Genomic DNA, 27,538 nt, shown 5'->3' on the forward strand with positions numbered 1-27,538 from the left:
TTGCAAACCATAGATTAATGACCACAGTATATTTGCTTAATGACCACAGCTGCCATATTATAACCAGGGGTGGGATTCTATTGGTTCGGACCAGTTTGGGCGAACCCCTAACTGTGATGGTCAGCTGGCTCTGAACTGGTTTGATCCAATTATCATGTGGGCCCACTCACCTGCCCCTGCGTTGTATTTGTCTATATCTGCTCAGATTCACATGGCAGAGCAGATTGCCACGCCTCAGCTGTGTTACTTCCCTGAGGTAATATTGAAGATAAGTAATTGCAATAGCGGTGCATGTTTCCAGTTACACTGGGAGAATCCCACCCCTGGTTATAACTGCCACACTCGCAAAGTGACTACAAAAAAGATAATAAAATTACATCAGTCAAGTGGTAATCCATTTTACAATCATCATGACTTAATGACTATGATGGGCAGTCTCCATTACAGTTGTGAGTCAGGTAGTTACCTGATACAGGTAATTTACCAGTATTAACACCAAGATCCATCAAATTGGGATATTTATGAGAGAGAACTGCTATTATTTTCCAGGGACAATCTTATTTACTATTCACTGGTATAGCAGTAGAAGTCCTAGAGCCATACATGAAAGAGATAATGACCTAAATGATGACAAAAAGTATGGCTGTTTAACTCTTAAGTGGTATTGCATTCCTCTGGAGAGAAGGGGACTTTGCAGCCTGTGAGTACATTCTGAAGATTACACTTAGTTCGTTTCCTAGTATATTCTAGAATCTGTATATTATACTACTAACACTGACATTCTTTGATTTGGGAATTGTTCTAGAAGGAGATCTAGCCAGCAGCTCTTTATAGAGAATTTTGCTTCCGTATCACTCCTCATCTTGTAAGATCTGGATGTCCTGAATAAAAAATAAGGGGAAAGTAATTTGGCCATGATTTTTCCTTACAATAATAAGCTTGCATTCTCAGTTTGCTCTATAATATATCATGCTGCCTTGCTGCAGCCGACCTTTCCATTCTTACCATACTTTCTGAAATTCAGGATTGGTGTGACTGTCCAGTAGCTCCCTGCCGGAGAATGAAGATTCTTCTCTTGCATTGTACGTTCCCTCCCTCTCTCCCTCCCCTTTGGCAACATAAATTTCTAGGCAGCACAGTCTCCCACCTTCTCGTGTAGAGCTGCTTTCTACAGTGCAGACAACATAATGAGTGATGAAAAAAGGTCTCGGAGCTCTTCTAGAGAGAAGCATGGGAGAAGCAGAGAGAAGTCATCTTCAGGGAACAAAAAAGAGAAGATTGCACACAGACAGAAAGCCAGCAAAGAGAGGCAGCAATCCAATCAGAATAAATTTAAAAAGGACACCAAAAGCACCCTTCAAGCAGGCAACCAAATCCATACTTCCACAGTGGTTGATGTGGATGATGTGGTGTCATTTGATGAAGAAATGGAGGTGATGGCCTTGCTTGAGAGTGAGAAGCAGGAGGAAGGTAAGGGAAGAAAATGGGGCACAACAGCAGTAAATCATCCCCTGGACAGGTCCATCTCCTGAGGAGAACCTAGTTTAAGAGATCTTAGATCTACAATCCTTAATTGAAGCCCACACTATATTTTATGAGGAAAAGGAGCAAAGACAAGCAAACCAATCTGGGTTGTTAAGATCCAGGAAGCATTAGAAGACAGCGAGGAATTAAATGTTGTCTATCTCTTGCATGTTTTCTTATCTGGTAGACCTACCCTGTAAGTCATGTTTATTTAAAGACAGCAGGGTGATATAAATACGTTGAATTTATCTCCCTTGTAGATAGCAACCAGCTCTGGGAAGTGGCAAAATGTAAAAGGACTAAATTCTGTAATATATCATGAGAATTTAACAAGGGAGGAGATCTTGTAAACATCATCACTTCTTAGTTGCTTTACGTTTTAAGACAACATGACCAAAAGAAAGCAACAAAATTATTGCAAAGTTATTAAGATGAGCCTCCTAAAAGCAAAGAAAATACAAAAGCTACCTAGCAATGTTAATAGTTAGCCTCCCAGGGACAAATATTAGTGCAGTATACAGCATAAGCAGAAATTCTGAACATTAGTTTCAGTGAATATAAAATTTAGTGTGTGTTTAAAATGGGGAATGTATGAAAGATTTGGACTTCAAATTTGACTCAAATTAAAGTGATAGTCATTTGATCTGTGATATGCTTCTTCCATTGAGAAGATTTGATGCAAAGCTTCAGGTTGGTAGCTTCAGCTTCTATTTTAATTTTTCTTCTATAATCTTTTTCTTGGAAACCTTAGGAAATTAGGCATCAGTGAGACCTAGCTATTAGACATTCACTAGAGATTCAGAAGAAGCCTAATAATTAGGTTATTGATGTTCTGACTTTGGCTATATTTCTGCAGATTTTTCATTTTTCAACATGTGGAAGAGTGGGTTTTTTTGGTTGTTTATCTGTCACCCTCTATGTTACCAATCTGGGTTGGTTTTAAATGATATGAAAGTAGGATTTACTGGTATGTTAATGGTTGATTTGTTAGAAGGCCTTATAAGCTTCCAGGAATTGCCTACTGTCATTCCAAATCATTTAATATCAACAGGTTCCCTGCTGAAATTGTGGCTGAATTTTTTTTGTGTGACTAATAAGATAAGATAAGATAAGATAAATTTATTGTCATTGTGCTCAGGAACCTGAGAACAACGAAATAAGGTGCTCTTTCGCAACATACAACTAAACAACACCAAAAGATGTATACAAATAACAATATAAAACAAATTAAAGCAAATAACAATTTAAAAACTGTACAGCCAGGATATATGTGTTAAGACCACCAGATTCATAGATTCATAATAAAGGACTTAGGTTAAGTAGATTTGGTCCTGGTAGCCTGCCATTGGTTTCTGATTTCCAAAATGAATTTGGCTTAGCAGAGCAATAAACAAGTGCTTATCTATATGAAGATTCCACTCTGAAGAATCTACAAGTATCACTCTAAAAAAAATCTCCTATCAAACCATTTCACTGGTCGTTCTAACTCAGCTTCGTTTATGATTGGAACAGTTATAATAGTTCTTTCTTACCACGGCTAAGGACGGCAGGGTTTGAATTGGATTTCCAGTACTATATCCATAGCATGGGCTCTACTATTGCATTACCACCTTTCCTTAGATAAGGCAATTATGTTCTGATTGTATTGTCAAATGATATGAAATATAGATATTTTTTAGAGAATGGACAAGCACCCCCAAATATTTTGATTTACAATTTCCACAGTGTACTTGCTTTTGTCAGAACATGTGAAATTAATGGTAGTTGATAAAAATAGCCAAGACGGCCTCAAATGGTAAAAATGATATATTCCTAATGTTGAGTTTATGAAAGAGGATTCATTTGTAACTGATCAGGCTTCACCTCTGAGAAGAATACTTAATGGAAAAATGTTTATGAATTTTCTTTGGCTCTTTGACACAAAATTGTGCTGGTTATAGAAGGGAGAGGTGAAGCTCTAGGTCCGCCTGCATGCAAGCTTTATTTCTCTCATCTTTCATGTTTTCTGCTTTCCTTTTACTAAACTCTGATGTCCATCAAGATAAAATTTCAGGCAAATCTTGAATGTAAGAAAGAATAAAGGAGGAGGAATTCTAAGAGTGGTATTGGCATCCAGAGACCCATAGGCTATTACACACTGATATGTCCATTCATCTTTGACATTTCACGTGCCACTAAGTTCACCTTTTTAGGGGGATAATAACAGAAGGGTGTTTGAAGAGAGTGACTAGGGATCAGATAGAAGGAATAACCTCACCTCTGCTTGAAAGATCCAGAGCTCCTTTCTGATCACACTCACTGTGGATCACCTGACTTGCCTCCTATATTATGGAAGCATAATTGAGTTTACATACCTTGAGACTGACATTGGGGAATAAGGGGAAATACTAATAGTTAATAATAATAATAATTCCAATCTATGGATTGGAATCAAGATGAGTGCAACAATGTGGAAACAAGGAGGAATGGATTTGGTACTATTGTTGCCAAAGATTGATTCCACCCTAGTTAAGTACATGTGAGGATTCAACCCAAATGCATTTATGCTACAAGTATTCTATGACTATTGTCAGCTGCACTCTGACGTGTTTTCATTTTTGCACCGTGTTTATGCAGGCTGCTTGTGTGCATCAGTTATAAATGGAAATTATTACATCTTAACAGTTATACATGTCCTTCAGCATAATAGTAAAGGAACTTACCAGCCTCCTCAACCTGGTGCCCTCCAGATATAGTAGTTAACTAGTTGATATTCCTAAGAAAGACCCGAAATATATGCTGAAACTTTACTCCGAATTAGAATATAGAAGAATCCCTATTTTCATCTGCAGATGAAATTTGAGCATGTTATCTCAGTTCTGTTTCATCTTCCTATAATCTCCTTTGTTCCCAAAATAATGTGGGTTAGCAGGTACATATTCCATATTACTTTTTTTTAATCTGATTTTTTCCAATAACAAATGCAGGTTTAAAGAAACCAGGAAAATCATATATCTTGTATCTGTTTTCTGCAGGTTTGAAGTCTCCAGGTTTTGGCATCTGTGAGTGGCTTCTTGTCATCCTCTCACTCCTTCTCATCATAATCACATTTCCCATTTCCATCTGGTTCTGTATGAAGGTAGGAGTACTTCTAGAGATTGAAGTTGATACATATGAAAGACAGCAATCAGTAAAGTCCATGCATCCAAATGTTATTGGATACAGCAGCAAGCCTTGCATTCAACTCACACACAAACAAACAAAAATCATGAATTCAATGGTATTATGTGTTACTATGTTTGCTGAACAGGTTCTATTTGATAAGAATATTTCTTTCATATATAACATACCTCCAGTACATAGAATAGAATAGAATAGAATAGAATAGAATAGAATAGAATAGAATAGAATAACAGTTGGAAGGGACTTTGGAGGTCTTCTAGTCCAACCCCCTGATTAGGCAGGAAACCCTACACCACTTCAGGCAAATGGTTATCCAAACTGTTATGTATTAGCATACTTACCTGTAATTGGTCAGTCCGTGGTGGCGGGAAATTTGAAGAGCCATCACTGGCCACAGCCGCGAGCAGCCCAAGTATAAAAAGGGCTGCCGTGGTTTCTTCGGGCACTCAGTCCTAGACGGAAGTAAAACAATTGGAAATCATGCTGGTGTCCTGAGTCTCATTCCCGCGACTTAACACTGGTGATGAGGGTGGGATACTGAGACAAAGGGAACCAGCGAGCATGTAGCAACCAATGAACACCGGCAACGCATCGAGGCAAAATGGCCGGAAACAACACGCCACCCACACCGTTCGATCCAGCAACCAAAGAGTGAGAATCGTACATCGACCAATTCCTCATGTTCCTCCATAATGTATCCGAACACAGGAAGAGAGCCGTCTTCCTCACCCATTGCGGTCCCGTGGTATTTAAGATGGCCAAAGCATTAGCGGCACCCACTGACATGAAAACGATGGCCTAGCTGGACCTGGAAAGAATACTGAGGGCTCACTACACACCAACCGTTTCCTGCCTAATCAAAAGACATGAATTTTATTGGCGCAACCAAAAAGAAGGCGAGAGCACTTAAAATAATATATAATTTTCATTCTGATTCTGCTTAGTACATTCTAAAGCTACATACTACATTTTAAAATAAGAAAATAAGTTTATAATATAATTAAAACAATAATCCATAGCAAATTAAACTCTATCGTTAAATCTTAAGCATTTTACACATTCCCTCTAATATTTTATTAAATCATATAATATTCCAGTTTTCTAACTTTATTTCAAATACAAATACAGTCTTATGTACTTTTGCAGAATCTCTTTTTTAATTATGTTTTTACCCTTTATCTCTGAAAAAAACCTGTTTCTTTACATCTTGTTTCAAACCTTTGTAACTTCTCTTCCTTTTTTCCCTTCCTTTCTTCTCTGATCTAGCCTTTTTACCCCCCCATCTCTTGATCTCCACCCTCTTAATCTCCACTCTCTTCTGCATTCCTCTTTTCTGTTGCTTTCTGACATTGTATCGATTTTTCACCTTATTTTTCCCTTTTTTGGTTGTTCTTTTCAGTCTTAAATTCTCCATTCTCTTTCCCCTCTTTCCTTTTTCTTCCCCAGCTAAAGTTGTTTGTTCATTAAAGTTGGCTTCTTCTTCTTCATCCCAGTCTTCTTGTTCTTGTAATTCCTGGTAGGTAGAAATCGCCATTTCTAAGAAGAAGTGTTAAATTTAGGGGAAAGATATAAAAGCATCATACTTCAATCAGTCATTGCAGGAGAAATTATGTGTTAAAGAGAAAAGATAAGTAGATAATTACAGAACGGACAAAAGATACAAGAATAATGATTTAAATTGAGATGAAATATATAAAATAGAATTAAGAGAGTGAAAAGGGGGGAGAAGCCATATAGAAAATATAGAATGGTAAATAAGATATGAAATCGTATACAAAGTGAGCATGAATTTGATTTATGCCTGTACAAAAAGATGTAACCCGGGACTAGGCTGCTTTCCAAAAAGAAGTTTTATGTTTTCATGTGTTGTGTTTTGTTTGTGTATGTTTGTTTATTGAAAATTAATAAATTAAAAAAAGAAGAAGGCGAGAGCATCGGCAATTTCGTTGCAACGCTGAGGGACATCACTGGAGCATGCAAATTCCTAAACATGGATGAAGCCATGAGAGACCGAGTGGTCCTGGGACTGAGAGATCTTACACTCCAGGGCCGATGATTAACAAAACCCAAAATAACACTCCAAGAAGCAATAGAGGAAGCCACCGCAGCAGAAGCAACGCAGAAATCAACAGCCACCATGTGGAGGATGAACAAAGCGCCACCGGAGACCCCAAAAAAAACACTGCCACAACCCACCATGAGGACATTGAGTCCCCATCGGAAGACGATGAGGAAGAGGAAGGGATAAATCAACTCCGGTCAGAACAGGCAGAAGGGACCGGAACAGAAAAGGGAAAGAATTTTGTTGTGCCAGTTGCAAGGGGAACCATCCACGTTCCGAGTGCCGTTTCCTAGATGCAATCTGCAAACATTGTGAATGGTGGGGACATATTGCTAGGGCATGCCGAGCAAGAAAGAACTACAACCCTAGACAAAGATGGAACACCCCCCCCCCAGAGAGAGAGAGAGAGAGAGAGAGAAACAGGGAGCCATTGGAACCAAGACAACAGAAGAACTCGAAAGACAAACACTAATGCTGAAAGACTACCAGGGGAACAAAATCCCCATAGTAGGTACCGGACAATTCAAGGTAACATTCAAAAAATATACCAGAGTCCTTCCACTAACCATAGTCGACCGGAATTGACCTAGCCTATTGGAACTTGAATGGTTTGCACCATTAGGAATCGAAGTCACAGGGATAAACAGCATAACCGAGACAGAGTGGGAAGATGACCTGATGGAAGAATTCTGAGACGTGTTCGACAGAGAACTGGGCAAGTACCGGGGGTCCCCAATTTCTTTTAGTCTAAACCCAAACATAGCCCCCATAAGACTAAAGGCGAGGTGGGTTCCTTTCACACTAAAACCAAAAATTGATAACAGTTGGATAAACTCATTGCACAAGGGGTTTTAGAACCAATTGACCACGCTAAATTGTTACACCAATTAAACCTGATGGGTCAGTGCGCATCTGCGGGGACTACAGAGCGACCCTTAACCATGCACTCCAACAAAGTGCATACCCGGTTCCAGTGGTACAGCATCTATTACGTTCCCTTATGAAATCTTCACGAAACTAGACCTCGCACAGGTGTACCAACAGTTGCCCGTTGACCCCGAAACAGCAGAAGCCCAGACAATTGTGACACACAGGGGGGCACTCAAATGCAACAGACCACAATTTGGCATCAGCGTTGCCCCAGGGGTGTTCCAGAGCTTAAGGAAACGCCTACTGCAAGGGATAAAAGGGGTAGTACCATACTTTGATGGTGTCCTGGTATCAGCCAGGGACAAAGAACAGCTGTGTGACCGCCTAAGGAAAGTCCTAGGCAAATTCAAGGAGGCGGGACTAAAAGTAAAAAAGGAGAAGTGCCAATTAGCCGCCAGCAAAGTTGAATTCCTAGGATACCTTATAGACAGCGAAGGAATCAACCCCACTGAAAATAAAGTCAGAGCAATCAAGGAAGCCCCCAGACCCACAAATAAAACTGATCTGCAAGCTTTCTTAGGACTCATTAACTTTTATAATATATTCCTTCGACAGAAAGCAACCATTTCGGAACCACTACACAGGCTGCCTTGACAAGAAAGCAACCTGGTCCTGGAGGCAACGAGAAGAAACGGCATTCCAGGAGATAAAAAACTTGATCACATCAGACCACGTACTAATACAATACAGCGAGACACTTCCAATAACACTAACCTGCGATGCATCACTTTTCGTCATTGGCGCTATACTCAGTCACATATTACCAGATGGGAAAGAAGCACCCATAGCATTCTATTCAAAGACTCTGTCAAAGCCGGAGCAGAACTACAGTCAATTAGACAAAGAGGCATTGGCCGCTGTCACCGGAATAAAATGTTTCCACGAATATATCTACGGGAGAACTTTTACACTAGTCACAGACCACAAGCCACTCCTGGGCATCATCACAGGAAACAAAGCTGCACCTTATATACTGTCACCACGAATGATGCTTTGGTCAGAATTCCTGGCTGCCTATAACTACAAATTGACCTACCGACCCAGAAAGAACATAAATCATGCTGACACGCTTAGCCGTTGCCCTCTACCTGACATAGAAGATGACCCAGCACCAACCACATCGACCCTTCAAATAGAGACATTAGAAAACCTACCAGTAACGGCAGCAGACATCGCTAGGGAAACAGCTAGAGACAAAAACCTGGCGTGGATTTTAAATTGGGTAGGAAAAGGATGGCCAGAAACTGAGAGTGACGAGACTGTCAGACCGTTCTGGAATCGACAAACAGAACTTTCAATGCTTAAGGTGGTCATACCGGACAGATTAAGGAAACGCATACTAGAATTATTACATGAGGGACACCCGGGTATTGTAAAAATGAAATCCCTGGCAAGGAGTTATGTATGGTGGCCAGGGATGGATAAGGAAATAGGGGATTGGGTGGCAACGTGTAAAAGCTGCCAGGAATCGAGGCCAACACCCCCCCACAGCACCAAAACACGAATGGGAAACACCAAGGGGACCATGGTCAAGTTTACATATTGATTTTGCAGGCCCAACCAAAGGACACACATTTCTAATAGTCATAGACGCCTACTCCAAATGGCTAGAGGTAAGCATCATGCACTCCACCACAACAGAAGCCGTCATTAGACAGCTCAGGAAACTTTTTGCCACACATGGATTGCCAGATTTAATTGTATCCGACAACGGGCCACAATTCACGGCAACAACATTCGAGGGATTTCTAGCACAACAGGGGATAAGGCATGTCTCAAACAAACAAAACAAATACAAGGAAGGAGGGGGAGACCCCTCAAAAATAATCATAGGGGAGGGGGAGACCCCTCAAACAAACAAAGCACAACCAGAGGGGGGAGACCTCTCAAACAGACAAAACACAAGTAGGAAGGGAGGGGGAGGCCCTTCACAATCAAAAGAAATAACAGAACAAACCCTGACAACTACGCAACAACCAGTACTAACACTAGCCCCGGTCGGGAAACGCAAACACGTACCTAAGACCAGGGAAGAAGACAGGTCGGGAAGACAGGAACAGGTCCAGAAGGATAGCGGGAAAGCAGTCCCTGGCGGGAACGGCCAGGCCAACTCAACCAGCCAGGAAATTCCTGGCGGGAGCGGCATGGCCGACTCAACCTTCCAGAACATTCCAAGAAGACGGACAGGAGGAACAACAGATCCATCCGAACAGTTCAGGAGCCAAACGGAGACTGAGTTGCGCAGGTCCAGTAGAACCCATAAAATTCCCGCCTACCCACGTGATTACATACGGTAGGCGAGACTCCAATCAGTTGAACCGGACCAGGTGGGGGTGTGTGTTATGTATTAGTATACTTACCTGTAATTGGTCAGTCCGTGATGGGAAATTCGAAGAGCCATCACTGGCCACAGCCACAAGCAGCCCGACAAGACATACCCAGTTCCAGCAACCGTTCTTTATATATTTTAGCCTCCAGTCCCCTAATCATCTTTGTTGCTCTTCTTTGCACTCTTTCTAGAGTCTCAACATCTTTTTTACATTGTGGCGACCAAAACTCGATGCAGTATTCCAAGTGTGGTCTTATCAAGGCATTATAAAGTGGTATTATCATTTCACATGATCTTGAGTCTATCCCTCTGTTTATGCAGCCTAGAACTGTGTTGGCTTTTTTTGGGGGGGAGGTTGCAGCAAAAAATTCTTCTGTATCTTAAGCCCATCTTCTGGAGTGTTGGCTGTTCCTGCTAACTTGGTGTCATCTGCAAATTTGATGAGTTCCCCATCTATCCCTTCGTCCAAATAATTGATGAAGATGTTGAAGAGTACTGGGCCTAAAACAGAAGCTTGGGGTACCCCATTGCGTACTTCCCTCCATGTAGATGCAGTTCCATTGAGTGAGGTTGGTCAGTCAGTTAGGAATTCATCTGGTGGTGATAATGTCTAACCCACATTTTTCTATTTTATCAAGTTGTAGGTTATGGTCTACTTTATCAAATACCTTACTGAAGTCCAAATAAATTATATCGACAGCATTCCTCTGGTCCACTAATTTTGTCACTTTGTCAAAGAATGCAATAAGATTAGTCTGGCATGAACTGTTTTTGACAAACCTACATTGGCTTTTGGTTATTAGTTAGTTTGCTTCTAATTGTTCGCTGATTTGTTGCTTGATTATCTTTTCCAGAATCTTCCCTGGTATTGAGGTCAGCCTGATAGGTCTGTAGTTTCCTGGGTCTATTTTTTCCCTTTTTTTTTTAAAGATGGGAAGCTCTTTTCCAGTTCTCTGGCTGTTCCCCAGTGCTCCAGGATCTTTGTTTTTAGTTCAGTGGTTCTGAGATCTCATCTGCCAGTTCCTTTAGAACCTTGGGGTGTAATCCATCTGGTCCTGGTGATTTGAATTTGTGTAGGGTAGACTTTTTTTTGTGGTGCTATTTTTGATAGGTTGGACTGTTTTTCCCTTTGTGTAAGACAGATGCAAAAAATGAGATAAGTAGTTCTGCTCTCTATTGCTTGTCACCTTGCCAGTTTCTCCCAGCAATGGACCAATTGTTTCCTTGACTTTTTTCTTGTTTTTAACATGTTGGAAGAAGCTTTTTTGTTATTTTTTACTTTTGTGGCAAGCCTTTGTTCATTGTGAGCCTTAGCTTTCCTCACTTGAGCTTTGTAGGCTTGGGCTATTTGCTGATATTCTGCCTCAGTTATGTGCCCTTCTTTCCATTTTTTATACTTGTCCTTTTTGTCTTTCAATTTGACAGAGAGTTTATTTATTTTATTTTATTTATTTATTTTTTATTTATTTATTTGATTTGCCAATTGTTTACAAGATAATAAGTATAAGTGTATACATAGTTGTGAATACATGAAATGGGTACATATAAGAAAAATAAAAGAATAAGAGAAACAATAGGACAGGGACGGTAGGCACGTTGGTGCGCTTATGCACGCCCCCTACAGACCTCTTAGGAAAGGGGTGAGGTCAATAGTAGACAGTCTAAGGTTAAAGTTTTTGGGGTTTGGGGAAGAGACTACAGAGTCGGGTAGAGTATTCCAGACATTGACCACTCTATTGCTGAAGTCGAAGTTCTTTATGCAGCCATGCTGGTTTCTTTTGAGAGCTGTTATTTTTCTTCTTCTTTGATATTGTGCTAGACTGGGCTTTTATAATCTCACTTTTCAAAATTTCCCAAGCTTCTTGAGTTGTTTTCCCCTTGAGGATTTTCATCCATGGAATACTTCCCAAGCTCTCTCTAAGTTTATTGAAATTAGCGCTCCAAGACTCTTGTTTAACTTTGTTCTATTGCTTGTGTTTGCATAATGTTGAATTCCAATATTTTATGATTACTCCCCCTAAGGTTCCTGTAGCTTCAACACCTTCTATCATTTTATCTGTGTTAGTGAGAATTAAGTCCAATGTGGCTGATCCCCTTGTTCCCTTCTCTACTTTTTGGGAACCAAAGTTGTCTGCTAGGTTTGTGAGAAATTGTTGGATCTTCCACTTTGTGCAGAGTTTGTCTCCCAGTTTATGTCAGGGTAGTTAAAATCCCCCATTATTGTGATGTGCTTCCTATATACCTTAGTTAACTGACTAGCAAAAAGTTAATCTATTTCCCCTGTTTGGTTGGGTGGCCTACAGTACACCCCAATGTCATCCCCCCCTTTTTAATATTGACCCAAATGCATTCAAGACAGCGCAACAGGTCAGTGCGCATGATTGCAGCTTGACTTACATGAGCAGTGGGCCAGTGCACATATGTGTAGCTTGTCTTGTGTGAGCAATGAGCCATCTCACACACATGTACAGCTAGGCTTGTATGAGTGGCGAGCAGGTTCCCCTCTTCCCGCCCCCAGGGCGCCAAGCTGTAAAGGTTGAGGATTCCTGATTTAAAGGAAGCCGTAAGTGGCGTTCCTTAAGGCATGGGTCCTGAACCCCCAAGCCGTGGCCCACTACCGGGCCGTGGCCCATTTAGAACTGGGATACGTGAGCATTGAGCTGGCACACGTGCTCACAACTCTACTTATGTGAATGGCGGGCCGGGCACATGCACATAGTTCTATTTACACAAGTGACGGGCCAGTTCCCCTCTTCCCCCCTCCGCTGGACTGCCAAGCCATAAAGGCGGGATTGCTGCCATAGGTGGTTAAAACAGAAAAAAGTACAAGGCTGATTCCTCTCATCATTTTACATTTCCTCCACTTGGCATTAAGAGGTCTATTAAAATCCTGGAGCTAAATTTTTGCACTATCTGCTTCTATTTTTTTTTTCTTCCTCCCAAATTACTCATCTTTATTCATCTTCATTTTTTTATGTCAGATTGTACGGGAATATGAGAGAGCTGTTTTATTCCGATTTGGGCATATTCTTCATGGAAGGCCAAGAGGGCCTGGTAAGTATACAAAGATTATTAGATTTTTATAGGAACACAAGTTAAATATAACACTACTTTCTGTGACATCTACATAGACTGAACTGTTGGGGTCACTAATGATGTAAAAGAAGGTACCAGTGTCAACCTTGTTGAGAAACAATGGCACAACTAAGGTTGTGCTAAAATATATAGTGAACATCATGTGAAGAAATCACCCTGCTAATTCTCATTATGTAATCAATAGGGTAGTAAATAAAATGGTATAATATTGGCAGCTTCATTTGTGATACGTTAGAAACTAAATTCAGCTTTGTTACTACCCTATATTTTTTTCTATACTGCTTGAATTGAGAGGGAGACAGTTTAAGATAGTTGAACATACGCAACTCTAAATACTAACAGTTTCCAAATGGATATTTGTTACACATTTATTATATATACATGCTCTTAATTCCTGTCATGTCACTTCCCTGCTGTTCTGTTTCTCCTAAAAGGCTTATTTTTTCTCCTTCCCTGTCTGGATACTTACCACAAAGTAGACATTCGTCTCAAAACTTTAGAGATTCCTTTCTGTGAGGTAAGTGAGTTTATTTATCCTTTTCTAGCTCACCTGGTGGAGAAAATCACATGGATTAATCAAGAAATGAGCCAGCTGCTAAGCAGACACACTATAGAAACAAGTTACATAGATTCTCCATTCAGAAGGATTTTCATGCTTTATAGCAAGTTACATAGATTCTCTTCTGATTATAAGTTTTAATGACATTTGGCAAGCCAGGATGGGGTACTGTAATCAACTTGATTTCTCAGCAGTTTTGAGTACCTTCTACCATGGTATCCTCATAGACAGACTGGGGGATTAAGAATGGGTGGCATTATATTGCAGTGGTTCTCCTTCCCTAGTGGTCAGTTCCAGTCAGTGTTAACAGAGAGGTTGTGTCCACACCTCCTTTCTTGTGGCGTGTCACAGGGTTGCATGTTCCTGCCTCTGCTTTTTAATATATACATGAATTTGCTGGGTGAAATTTGGATCTGGTATCATCTGTATGCAAGTGATATTCAATTGTACATCTCAACCCTTGCTTGCCCAACGTCAATGCCCTAACCCAATGCCTGAATATTGTTCAGGTCTGGATGGAGACACTTAGCTTCAGCCCTGAGAAGACTAAATGGATGGGCCCCTGGATCTCTTTTTTTCACCTTTGGTCTTAGGTAGGGTGGCACTTCTCCGTTTGAGACCAGTGCATAACTTGGGAACCATCTAGCTACTGCTCCAGGAGCTGGTGGCGGTTTTGGTTAGGATGATCTTTGCACAGGTTCATTTTGTGTGCTTTATTCCTAGAATGAGAAGCCCTTCAGACCTTCACTTATGTTTTGGTTGCCTCATAATGGAATATTGCAATTTGTCTGCTCTTGAAGACCACCTGAAAGCTATAACTAGTCTAAAAATGCTGCAGTGATGGCCACACTTGATACATCCATATAGCATTAATGATTCACAACCTGCATTGGTTGCCAGTCTGCTTCTGAGTGCAATTCAAAGTACTGATTGTCACCTGTAGGGGCTTTCATGGCATAGGACCTGGTTCTTTGAGGCACTGCCTGTCTCTATGATTCTGCCTGATGAGTGAAATTCAGCTCCTACCCTACAAGAGTTTGACAAATCTTTGAAAATATGTCTGGGCTCCCTGGTCTGGAACTAGGTTATTTATTGAGATCATGATGAGTTTTTTGTAAGGCAATTTGTGTTTTGTTCAGGTGCACATGTTTTCCACTCTTATAAAATACTCAGAGTAATATTATTCTGAATTCTATAAAATCAATCAATCCATTGTTGGCAGTCAAAAGTTTACAGCTGATACCTCAACATAAAATGAACTAATTACATAAATTTAAGAAAGTTTGTCATAGTTGTGCTTGCCACTTCTTCATACAAAAACACACGCCATGCAGATATTATTAAACTATCTTGTGAGATTCCTATACTTTTTACCAGCCCAGATACTATAATAATAACATTGTCCAATTTTTGAAAGTCCTGGATTTGCTCTTTCTTTCCATTGACTGACAAAATTACTACCAGTAGCACACCCATTTTTCATCTTATTACCTTGAAGATCACCCGTAATGCCTTCTATTTATTGTAGGTGATCACCAGTGATATGGCTGTTTTAGAATTAAATACTGTCTGCTACTATCGAATGGAGAACGTTACTCTGCTGATGACCACCCTCGCTAATCGTTCTAATGCAGTTCAGGTGCTGATACAGACTATCACAAAGCGCTTGCTGGCACATCGGACTTTCACTGACATTCTGATGGAGAGAAAGACTATCAGCCAGGAGATAAAGGTGAGAAAGAGGAGGATTTTGTGATAACTCTGCATGATGGGCAAAACCATCACAAATCAGTGAATTGACATTAATAAAATAACGCTACCTTGTTATTAGACAGTTTCTCTTTCTTAAAAGATATTTCAAAAGATGCAAATTTGTAAGAATTGCATTGCTAAGCTTGACCAATATACATTCAATCCAGCTTTTGTTTTCAATACCTGCCAAGCTAGATACCACAAATAGGCCAATAATTGTAGGCTTTTACTTGGAATAATTTTCTAAAGAGTCATTTATTGCAATCCCACTTTATCACAAACAAGAATGTTGTTGTAACTTCTTTTTAAACTTCTTTTGGATTATACTTTTTTATTTTTTATTTATTTAATCACTCTAAGCTAACCAGATCACAGTAGCAAATAAATTATTTAAATAAATACAGAAACAAATAAACAAGAACCTTTTAATAGAAAGCAAAAGCAATAACAATATTTTATTGTTGATTAGCCCTAGGGCATATCAAACTACAGAATATAAAACACAGAACATTAATAAAACCATATATAAAAATAGACTAAAAGAAACAAATTAAATTGAAAAAGAAAATTACATGCAAGTTTTGAATTCTGTCTGCAAATGAAATATGTTGCTTTAATTAATGTTTTATTTACTTATTTACTAGATCGTTTATTTAGAGTGTAGTCCAAGATACTGATCTCTCTCTTTTTTATGCAATTGACATTCAAATAATATAAGTATTATATCTTCTGTCTCTGAAGCTCTGCAAATGCACATATGTTCACTATAAAGTTTAACTCTTCCATATTTAATCATTGTATCCAATTGCTCAAATCTTGCTGGAGTAAATACCACCCTAAAATGTTTAGGAATTGCTATGTTTGAATACAGGTAGTCCTCGACTTACAACAGTTAGTTTGGTGACTGAAATTTAACAACTGCATTGATTCACTTAACAAATGTGGCAAGAAAAGTCGTAAAATGGGGCAAACTCAGTTAACACATTTCTCAATTAGCAACATAAATTTTGGGCTCAATTGTGGTCGTAAGTCGAGGACTATCTGTAATAGGCAATTTGAAAATACCTTTATACAGGTAGCCCTTGACTTACAACCATTTGCTAAGTGACTGTTTGAAGTTTAAAAAGCACTGACAAAACTGACTTATGACCATTTTTCATACTTATGACTGTTGCAGTATCACCATGGTCATATGATCAAGATTCAGCTGCTTGGCAACTGGTTCATATTTATGATGGTTGCAGGGTCCTGGGATCATGGGACTGCTTTTTTTAACCTTCTGGCAAGCAAAGTCAGTGGGGAAGCCATATTCACTTAACAACCGTGTTACTAACTTCACAACTGTAGTGATTCACTTAACAACTATGGCAGGAAAGTCTGTAAAATGGGGCAAAACTCATGTAACAACTGATAAGCATAACTTAGCAACCTAAATTTTGGATTCAGTTCTTGTCAGCTAGATCTTTCTCTGCTTCTATATCCAAAATTCTTTGTGCATCAATCTTTTACCTTGTTCTCCAATTGTACAAGAGACAGGGAAGCCATATCTCCTAGTATAATTTGTCAATTCTACAAGTCTTTAATTGAAATTTTCTGTTCTAATTTGTCTGTCAATTTCCATGGCATTAATTCTGCACCAATAATTGTATTCCTGAACAAATTATATAAATTCACAATTCATTTCTGATTGCAGCAGCTGAAGTCCTTTGACCCATACCCAGGATGCCTTTAAGAAGTGATTATATTTTTTTAGTAGTGATATGTATTTAAGCCCCAAATTTCAGCTCCACAGAAGAGCATGGGGCTTGAAATAGTTTAATAATTAAGGCTAAGGAAGCTAATTAGCATTTTTTTTTAAATTTAAACAGTAAATTCACTCATGCGCATGCTCTAAGTGAATTCTTCTGAGTGTGAGAGGCAAGATTCAGTCTCAGAGAAAACTACACCCAGACAAGGAACACTAATAAGTTGTTCTATTGACTCATTTTCTAAAATAAACAGTGGAAAAAATATGCCTTGTGTTCCCTGAATAACAGAGAAAACTGGAAATGGGCGCTAAGCCTTGTATCCTTTCCCCCCCTTTTCAACTGCCAGTTTCCTTTCAGTTTATGCTTCTCTATTTTCAGTGGCAGCCTAGAAGGTAGAATTTTGCATTCAGTTGAAGGATCAAACTTTAATATCACAGGTGCAGTTGCTCTTAATAGGAATTAAGAGAAGTATTATAAAACTTGGGTTTATTCTCTAAGCCAGGGATGTCAAACTCGCGGCCCGCAGGCCAGATGCGTCACACGCTGGCCACGCCCACCCCTGGTTTAGTGAAGGGAGGAAAAATTGTGATACGTCACGTGATGACATGTCGTCACGAGTTTGACATCTCTGCTCTAAGCAGTTGTCCTTGAAAAAAATCAGTTCTCATAAACTCATGATACCTTTCCTTTATGTTTAAGGACCCCAAGAAAAGTTAGTTAATTTTTGTTTGAGGGTTAAGATAATATTTTATATGTTTATTTAAAGAGTTTTGACAGCCATATAAATACCTCCTTTTTACTTTTTATGCAGGTGGCTGTGGATGCTATCACCTGTAAGTGGGGGATCAAAGTGGAGCTGACAGAAATGTAGGTTTGAAATCTGTACACTGTAAAACCAAAAAAACATCAAAATATCAGGAGAGGAAAAGAATGAAATCTTTAACTGTTAGCTATAATTTGTAACTTTCCATTCAAGTATTACATATTCTTTGTATATTGCCCTATAATTGTTATACTTATGCCAGTCCATGAAGAAATATAAAATTGATGGTTAGATTGTTTTTATTAGGATCAACAAAAATGACATAATGGTTTGTCTAAGAATTGCCTTTTCCAGAATCTTCATTAGATTACAAAAACTCACAACCTTTGAGCATGATGGAAATAGACAGGAATATTATAATCATTACTGGTAATACTGCCATTGACATTCAGTTTGCCTTCATATTTACTCTGGCTATGAATTGCAGAACTTATTCAGGGGTGTCAAACTGGTGGCCTGTGAACCAGATAACATCACACCCAGACCATGCCTAGACCAGCTCCGCGAAGGGGGAAACGTTGCAATACATCACATGATGGCAACATGATGGCACAAGTTTAATGTGTGTCATAGCTGAAATACCTATCCTTTTCTCCAATCTGTTTTTGTATTATTTTTGATAACATTGTCTCCAATGAAGAGTTCTAGAGAACTCCAAAGCCTTCATACTCTTTTGTGTTATTTTAGTTGGTCCGTCAACTCTGAAGCTGGCCTGACTGAGACCATCTTGGAGGCTTCAGTGTTGCCACAATAGTGCTGAGGAATAGGGAGGGGGGAACAGAGATAGCTAGAGTTTGTAGTCAAAACAAAATAGTTTCCCTTGAGAACCAAGGACGTTCCCATAGATGGCTGAAAAAAGGAGGGGGGAAGTTTCCAAGCAACCAGATAGCACCTTGATTGGACAATGTGACTGATCATTTGGGAAAGGGGAACCTTTACTTTTGATTAGGTGAAAACTGTGGGAACCTTTACAGTGGGTTTTCATCAGTTTCTGCCAGTATGATATGTCCAATCAACATGTTATTTGAGGAACCTGCTTGCCTCTGAGTTCTGTTTGCTATGGGCATATTACTTGGAACCCTTACATTAAACCGACTGTAAACACTGACATGGTCCTTGCTGTATTGTGAGTCTAGGCATAAACTAATTCTAGATGAGTCTCCATTGTTTAGTGTTTATGAGTACAAGCAACAATAGAACAACCAACACTTGTGACAAGTATTTAAGATACCAAGTGTTTCAGCAACATTGAAAAAGTTACACAAGGTTTTCTTTGATTAAATTTGAATTTTTAAAAAGGACTGCAAGAGGTCATTTATGTAAAGTATGAAAAGAGTTTGGTCCTAGAACACTGCCTTGGGGGGATACCACTGTCCCCCAGAATTTGATAGGATGCTCCCAATTTTGACCATTTGTTGTCTGTTTGACAGGAATGCTTCTATCCAGTTATGCAGGTGTCCAAAGATACCATAAGATTTTAGTTTTAGGAGTAGTTTGTCGTGTACCACTGAATCAAAGGCTTTACAGAAGTCTATGTAGATTGCGTCTATTGCTTTGCCCTGATCGAGTTGTGTAGTCCATATGTTTTTGCAGTGTAAGAGTTTTTTCTGAAACCAAATTGTTTATTAGAGAGTAGGTTGTTTGTCTCTTAAGTGGAGGATAATGGATTGGTTAATAATTGATTCCATGACTTTACAGATGACGCCGCATAAAGATATTGGTTTATAATTTTCAACTAGGCTGGGGTCTCCCGTTTTGAAGATGGGGATGACTGTGGCTTGTGACCATAGTTTTGGCAAGGAGCTGGTCCTGAAAGATTTTTCGAAGATTATGCGTAGAGGTTCTGCTATGGCAGTGGATAGCTTTTTAAAGAAATAGGCACATATTCCGTCCGGTTGAATAAATAGAGATGGTTTAGATTGCGTAGTACTTTTTCAACGTTATCTACTATAAAATCGATATGTATTAGATCAGGGGTCCCCAACCACCGGTCCGCGGACGGTACCGTCCGATGGAACAAGTCCTACCGGGCCGCTGGTTTGCTGGCGCCGCCATCTTTTTGATGAAAAAGTGCTTCCGGTGAGCTTTTCCAGGTAGAAAGCTCACGGAAGCTTTTCATCAAAAAAGATGGCGACTAACGCTTCCGATGAGCTTTTCTGGGTGAAAGCCATTTCTACCGGAAAAGCTCACCCAGCGCATAGCGCCGCCATCTTTTTGATGAAAAGTGCTTCGGTGAGCTTTCTACCGGAAAAGCTCACCGGGCTTTTTCATCAAAAAAGATGGCGGCGCCAGCTGATGCGTGCCGGGCTGCGGCATAAAAAGGTTGAGGATCACTGTATTAGATCATTGTAGTTGTCTGTGGTACGACTAGGAAATACCGGGCGTGATCCATTGCTGTTTACAAATACTGAGCCAAAAAATGTGTTAAAGAGGTTGGCTTTAATAGTGTCGTCATTGCAGTCTTTACCATTAGGTCCTTTCAGGGTGGGATGGACCTTGAGGCTTTTAGTTTGGTGTTTATAAAATTGTAGAAAGCGCGGGTGGAATTGGTGTGTAGAAGGTTTTCCTCTTGTTTAATGTGATAATTGGTGCATTCAGTCTTTATCTGGTGGCATAATTTTTTGTATTGGCTTTTGAAGTTGGCAACATGACCAGATTTGTTTTTCTGCCAAAGTGATCTCTTTTTGGATTGAAGCTTCCTTATTGTTATGGGTAGTCTTTCTTTTCTGGTTTTTGGAGTTGTTATTGGTACATATAGTTTGATGACTCTTTTGACTTCAAGTAAAAATATGTTGTATGGTCTTCAACAGTATTGCATCCAGTGAATAGAAATTGCCAATCAAGGGATGAGAGATCGTTGTCTGTAAGATCATAGTTGCCTTTTTTGAAGTTATAATTGGGGATCATATCGTTGTGTTGATTTTTGTGTGGATATATGTTGAGACAAAAGTCAATCATGCTGTGGTCACTGTTGGAGAAGGGTTCTTTAATTTGTATTCCGTAAATTGAATTCAAACTATTGCAGAAGATGAGATTGAGGCAGTTGTTAAGTCTAATATTGTTGGTTACTAGTTGTTCCAGTCCCAGGTTTGTTACAGCATTGTAGAAGGTTGCATGTATGGGTTCAGTTTTATATTCGTTTAGGGTCCAGTTAATGTGAGGTAGATTGAAGTCACCAAGAAAGATAAAAGTGTGTGGGCAGGATGTTGCCCATGTTAATAGTGAATTTAGCTTGTTTACATGTTAGATGTCATAATCAGGGGCTCTGTAACATAGTAAGAATCGAAGTGTGATATTTAAGGACAGTTCACAGACGATGGTCTCAGGAAGAGCAAGCTCTTGGGTAACTTGGATGTTTTTTAGATGTAAGGACTTTTTATAGAAGATAGCAACACCACCTCCTTTACGGATTTCACGATCTGATCGGTAAACATGTTAGTCTCTTACTGTGGTAATGGAGTCAGGGAGAGATGCATTGAGCCATGTTTCACAGACAAATATGATGTCGAATTTAGCCACATTTAGTCAGAGGAGTAATTCAGGTATTTTATTCACAAGGCTTCTTGCATTGAGTAGCTTGCATTTAAGGCCAGTTGTAGTTGGAATTGAGGTAGTTAGGGGCATGCATGCCTAGCTTTGAGTTATGGTGGGTTGGATGAGGTAGGGTTGGATGTGGAGCTGTGGGTTGTGTGACTTTCTTTTGATGCAATCAGCTCTGTAGTCAATGTATAGGTCCTTTTTCTCCATTGTCTAGAGGGTTTTTGAATTCTGCGCAGAGTTCATGGGAGCGGATTCTTTGCAGTATGGATAAGTCTGGTCTTGAGCGAAGTTTTTTGTGGTTGGGATTGGCTTTTGCAATGGCGTTTATTGTATGAATGAATATGCGTTTGCTGGACTCATTTTTGCAAACAACTCTACAAAATTTGGGGGCCACTGAGCCATCATTGTATTTGGACTCAGGGCCATCTCTGGTTACTTCAATGATATCTTCAGGAGAGATGTTTGTTGTATTTGAGTTGCTTATGATATTACGAACTTTGGTGATGTGATCTGATTCGTTGGTGTCTTCAAGACCAAATAAGATGGCATTTGGACATTTCTGATCACGTTCAATGGTGTCTCTGATGAGTAAAGAGATATCATTTGTGGAATTATTTGATGGGATAGTAATTATTTGTGGTTGTGGTTTGGTGGTTATTTTTGGTTGTAGTTGTGATTGTAGTTGAGGTAGTAGTTGTGGTAGTGGTTGTTGGGTTGGGATTTGATTTTGAGCTGATAGGTAGTCGCTTATCAGTGCTGTATTTTTTTCCAAGAGAAATTAGGCTTTCTTGTATAATTGTTTCAAAACGCGTTGCTAAGCGTTTTTCTATTGAGTGCATGAGTGATTCTATGCTATCAACTCTGTCAGGCAGGGTACTTGGTTTGTTTAGCTTAGGAAAACATGATGAACATAGACAAGGGAAAGTATCTGATGTTTTTAGGAGATCAGCTACATCTTTGTTTTAGTTTAAGCAGGCAAGGTGGGCTTGATTGTCACATTGGTAGCATTTGATGTTATTTTCACTTTCGTTGATGGTTTTAAGACATCTGAAGCATGTACAGGAGTCTGGGAGGTCATTGGTAGAGATATTATTTTGTTAATAATAATAATATAATAGTGGAGGATTTGGAGTTTCTGGAGTTTCTGGCTGGCATGGTCAATGACAATAGTACACTAAACAATTACAATAGCTAATTAATGTGATAGGTAGACAGTTACTTAATGAATGTTGGTAATTAATAAATGTTAATTGATAAGTTAGAGAACAAATCAAAAGTAAGGTTACTTATTACTAAAAATCAATCAACTTATTACTAAGAATCAATCAATCAATAGACTAGATAATCAATGATACAGTATTAAATCTCTATTAGTTCAATGAATCAGTAAATTAGTGGTCATTTAACAATTAATTATTATACTATTATATGATAAATCAATGATTATAGACAAAGCATTATCTATAAATATTTGGTCTTGAGGTACTGAAATAGTGGAGGTGGTATAGTATTGGAGGTTTGTGGTGTAAAGTTCCTTTGTTTTTCCTTAAAGGCACGTTTTTTAATTTTTGTTTTGTTGTTGTTTTAAAGAGGAAGCGTTGCTGTTTGATAGATTTGAATGGAGAAGATTTGAATGAGCTCACCAATCATCTACTTTGGAGTTTGGAAAGGATGAGATTTGGGTGGGGGTTTAGTGGAGGTTGTCCAATCAGCTGAGTGGGAATTTAAATTCAGGCTGACTAATCAGCTGGGTTGTTTAAATGGATCTGGGTGATTTATATGGAGACTATCAATTCTCCGTGAGTCTCCTTTATTCTCCCCAATTGGTGGCCGTTTAGAATTATTTTTGGTGATTTGATTTAAATGGAGACTGCAGACATCATTCCAGTTCTTCCATCATCGGAATTCACAATCAATCTCAATTTCAAAAGGCAGTTTTCCTGAATAAAAACCTTCTTCACACTTCTTCTCATATAGTCCCCCTTTTTCCTCCTTTAATCACTCTTTTCTCAAGCTGCCATTTAACTTCCAGAGTTAGAGGGTAAAAACATAAATTAAGCCGCTGCCGCTTAATCTCCACACTCACCCCTTCCGCTCTGGAGTCTTCGCTTTTTAAGTTGTTTCTGACTTCGAGCCCTTTACCTGCTCCTTCCTCCCACACCCCTCCTACATCGACCCAGTGACCAAGCACAGCTAATCAGAGACGCCTTATGGAGACCACATCATCTCCTTTGATACCTCCCCAATGACCACCTATCACACATTTTGCCAACATGGCTTTTTCTTATCTTACTTGGCATTAAAGAATGTTCCTTCAGCAGGGCCTCTTTCTAACGGTCTGAGAACAAAGAAATATCTATTCCTAACACCACACTTGTTACATATTAATGTTACATTCAGCACAACTTAGAACAACATGCATCTCTAACATATTCACCTATGCAAAGTAAAAGTCTGGTAAACTTAAGCTGATGCTTTGAAAAACAAAATCTAACTTCAATTGATTAAAGAAAGTTAGGGCAATGGTTTATCTCTTCTCCTATTGTCCTCCTAATCCTGAAGGAAATAGGGGTGGCTTTACTTGATATAGGAGGATGTCTACAGAGAACTGTCTTAATGCTATAATATACATCTACATTTTACATTTTACATCTACATTTTATTTTTGAATTTTCTTATTTCTAACAAGCATAAGCATCTAAAAAACCCCAATGCAGGCTTGAATTGTGTTACATTGCAACCAGTTCATAGGAATTAAAGTTTCATTGTATTCTGCACTGGTTAGATTGTACTTGAAGAAGAACAATGTCCAAATAACATGTAATTTAACTTTTCAGAAGATTGGCAAATTAAACTATGGGAATATGTCTCTGTGTCAAAAATAATTTCCCATCTAAAAAAATGTCTGATGTAAAATTTAAATTAACTTGGAAACCATTCATGGATTATAACTCTATATATGGATTCATACTCTGCCCTAACTTAATCACTTCCAAAATGCTTTAGCCTTGATTTATTCCTGTGGAGTCACTTTGCATGTAAATATTTATGCCATGGCAGCCATACAAAAATAGGGAATTTTTTTTAAAAAAGGCATTTGTTTGTGTAAAATGCATAGAGGGGGCAAAGGGGAGCAAGAGTAATGAATTCAAGGCCTTGCAAATCTATTTTCAACTCTGAAAGAGAATAATACCACCCTTGGTCCCCTATCTTCAGCTTTTTCAAAATGAGATTATAGTGAATGAGATCATAGGGGAGAACTTCCAGAAACTGACCAGAGACATTTTGGGGAGAGATGGTATGACAACTCTCAATCAAATTGCATTTGAGCTTCGGAGATATGGCATAAAGTGATTGTTGCATATGTCTGTGAGGGTCCCATAAAATTCAAAAAATGGTGTTCCTTTGGGGTATATCATGTTTACTGTTGCCAAAAAACATAACTAGGAGAATGTCAATATAGGGCTTAGGAGAAGAATATCAGCTCTCCATGATGATAGACTCCTTAATCTCCTTAACGTAACTGGGGATTGTGGTGGGTGCGGATATAGTCCTGAGTGGCCAGGCAGGGGACACAGCTTTTGCAATTGTGGTCAAATCTGCGTATATAGAGTTAATTGAGAGAGACTCTAGACTGTTTTTAGAACAAAAGAAATAAAAAGACAGCACTAGTTTCTTTATTAATGAATAAAAATTTATCTTCGAAGAAAATTTGTATCTGTAAATACCGGATTGGTGTCTTGTGAGAATGAATCTCACTTCTAAACTTGACAGAAGTCAAAACAAATTAAACATGGATCAAACCAGGGTAGGCAGACTATTTCTAGAACCCCAATCTGATTCCTGAAGCAGGCAATGTGGATAAGAAATCAGTTGGCATGGTATGGAGATAATGGTAGTGAAGCTCCAAATGAGCTGACTGACAGGTAGCACCTGGGACAAATATTCAACTAGCATATCAGCCCAAAATTTGCCTCAGAAGTGAAAAACTGAATTAAGTTGGTATAATTAGATCAGATGGCATATCATTGTCCATGACAAGAAAAAAAAATAGTCACCAAAAACCATACATATATTCTCAAGATGTCAAGCGTCTTCTATTGTTTCTAAGCTTGGAGACTAGCCTTTCTTTCAGTTTCCTATTTTTATTTCAGTAAAGACATTCGGCTGCCAGCTGAGCTCCAGGTGTCACTATCTGCACAAGCAGAAGCCCAGCGTCATGCTAAAGTGAGGGTAAGTCAGCACTACATTTTTATTATAGGAGATCACAGGGAGAGGAAATGCTTTTCCTCTGGTGGTATTGGATTCAGGGGGAGTGGCAGGGCAGAGGAAGAGAAACCTGCTAATGACAGCCCATACAACAATATTAACTGTAAGCAAGCTAGCAGACAGGAAGAATGGAGAGTGTTAGTGACCTCCCATAGACTAGTCTCCATGATCCATATAGCTACTTTCCAATTTCCGATAACTATGAATCTTATAGCTTTTCATAACTTGTAAGACACCACCTTCTGCCCTGCTTCATCTCCCTACTCTGTTTTGTGTGAATTTAGTTACCAGGTTTCCTGAGAAAGTGCTTGCACAAAGTACTATTATTTTGGTACGGAACAAACAAGCAAAAATATGCAGGGCAATAAATAATCTGCATCTACAGGAATAGAAATTAGCTTGTAAATTGCTGAAGGGGAAGAACTAAAAGAATCTCTGCTGTGTATAGGAACGGTGGTTCAGATATTTTTATTGAACACTGGACAAAATTGGGACTAAGCTAAATATTGCAGATGATTCTTGGACAAAGTAATACAGTGTCACAATATAGAAGGTAGAACGTATTTTTTCTTTCTAATGTAAGCTAAGGAAAGGCAATATCTCTCAGTGATACGGTTATAGAAATAATAGATTCAATTCTCAAATGGCCTTTGTGTTGTAGGTGATCGCTGCTGAAGGTGAAAAAGCTGCTTCTGAATCTCTGAAGATAGCAGCTGAGGCATTGTCCCATACTCCAGCTGCTATCCAGCTCCGTTACCTCCACATTCTGCAGAACTTGTCTTCTGAAAAACCTCCAACCCTTGTCCTGCCTTTACCCTTTGACCCCCTGAGCCTTTCAGTTGCAGTAAATCAAACATCCACTGGCTACAACCCCTCAGGTTGTGACAATAATCCAGAAACGTCCAAGGGCAAGGATTCCCACATGTTGTAGAAACTGTAGAATTCAAAAGATGATTTCAAGCTGTATGTCAGATCCATGTATCTGCCATTCTTCAGTGAAAGAAAGGGAGGGGGGTAGATTTGATACATTTAGTTCATTTTCTCCTCTCTTTGTATTTCTTGCCTTGTCTTTTGCATAATCTTTTACCTGATTTATAACCATTGCCTGGTACCTCAAATGCCCGGAAAATTTTCATCTCTTGGGGGAATGCAAGGGGAGGAGGGGGGCCATGTGGATTGCAACCCTTGAAGATAGCCCGGAAAAAAATTTCTTATCTGCTTTCTCAGAGACCCTGGTACAATAACATCTTCACATCTGTGGATTGGTGGAATCCACATCAAACTATTGAGAAGGGTTTCTAATTTCCTATATCCTAGTTGTATGCCTCAGAGCCTGCCTTGAATTTTGACTTGCTTTCACCCCTTTTCAATAAAAAGTTCCTTTTGAAATACAAAGTTTTCAAGAGTCTATTTGATGCGGGGAGAGGAGAGGCTGGTCCTTACATAAAACTGGCTCTGCAATAGTGATCAATCCAGAGAGAGAGAAAAATTCCCCCCAATTTTACTCTACTGAGGGGACCCTGCATTGATGTCTGAACAAAGCAGCGAGCAAGGGGAAGCCAAGTATTGTGGATAAACCTCGACAACTATCCAGCCCGACATTGAAGACATCGAAGCTGTCTTCAAAAGTTCCACAAAGAAGATATATTGATAAGTTGAGAACTTACTGAAAACCACCGAGAGATCTAAGATAATTCCTGCTCCATCCCTTTGCCAGCAATGATGCTTTGATGCAAGACCAGAT

The 27,538-nt window shown here is 39.2% G+C and overlaps 1 protein-coding gene across 1 annotated transcript; it reads left to right on the forward strand.

Moving 5' to 3' along the window:
- The first annotated feature begins 1,146 nt into the window (after nt 1–1,146).
- NPHS2 (NPHS2 stomatin family member, podocin) lies at nt 1,147–26,725 on the forward strand. Its single transcript, XM_026669137.2, has 8 exons — nt 1,147–1,470; nt 4,539–4,642; nt 12,989–13,061; nt 13,538–13,620; nt 15,191–15,394; nt 17,974–18,029; nt 25,680–25,758; nt 26,456–26,725. The coding sequence occupies exons 1-8, from the start codon at nt 1,188–1,190 to the stop codon at nt 26,723–26,725; spliced, it is 1,152 nt and encodes a 383-aa protein (XP_026524922.2). The 5' UTR covers nt 1,147–1,187.
- Nucleotides 26,726–27,538: the final 813 nt, after the last annotated feature.

This window comes from Notechis scutatus, chromosome 3 (genome assembly GCF_049901735.1).
Source record: "Notechis scutatus isolate UNSWTSFEM ecotype Mainland chromosome 3, rNotScu1.2, whole genome shotgun sequence".
Lineage (NCBI taxonomy): Eukaryota > Metazoa > Chordata > Lepidosauria > Squamata > Elapidae > Notechis > Notechis scutatus.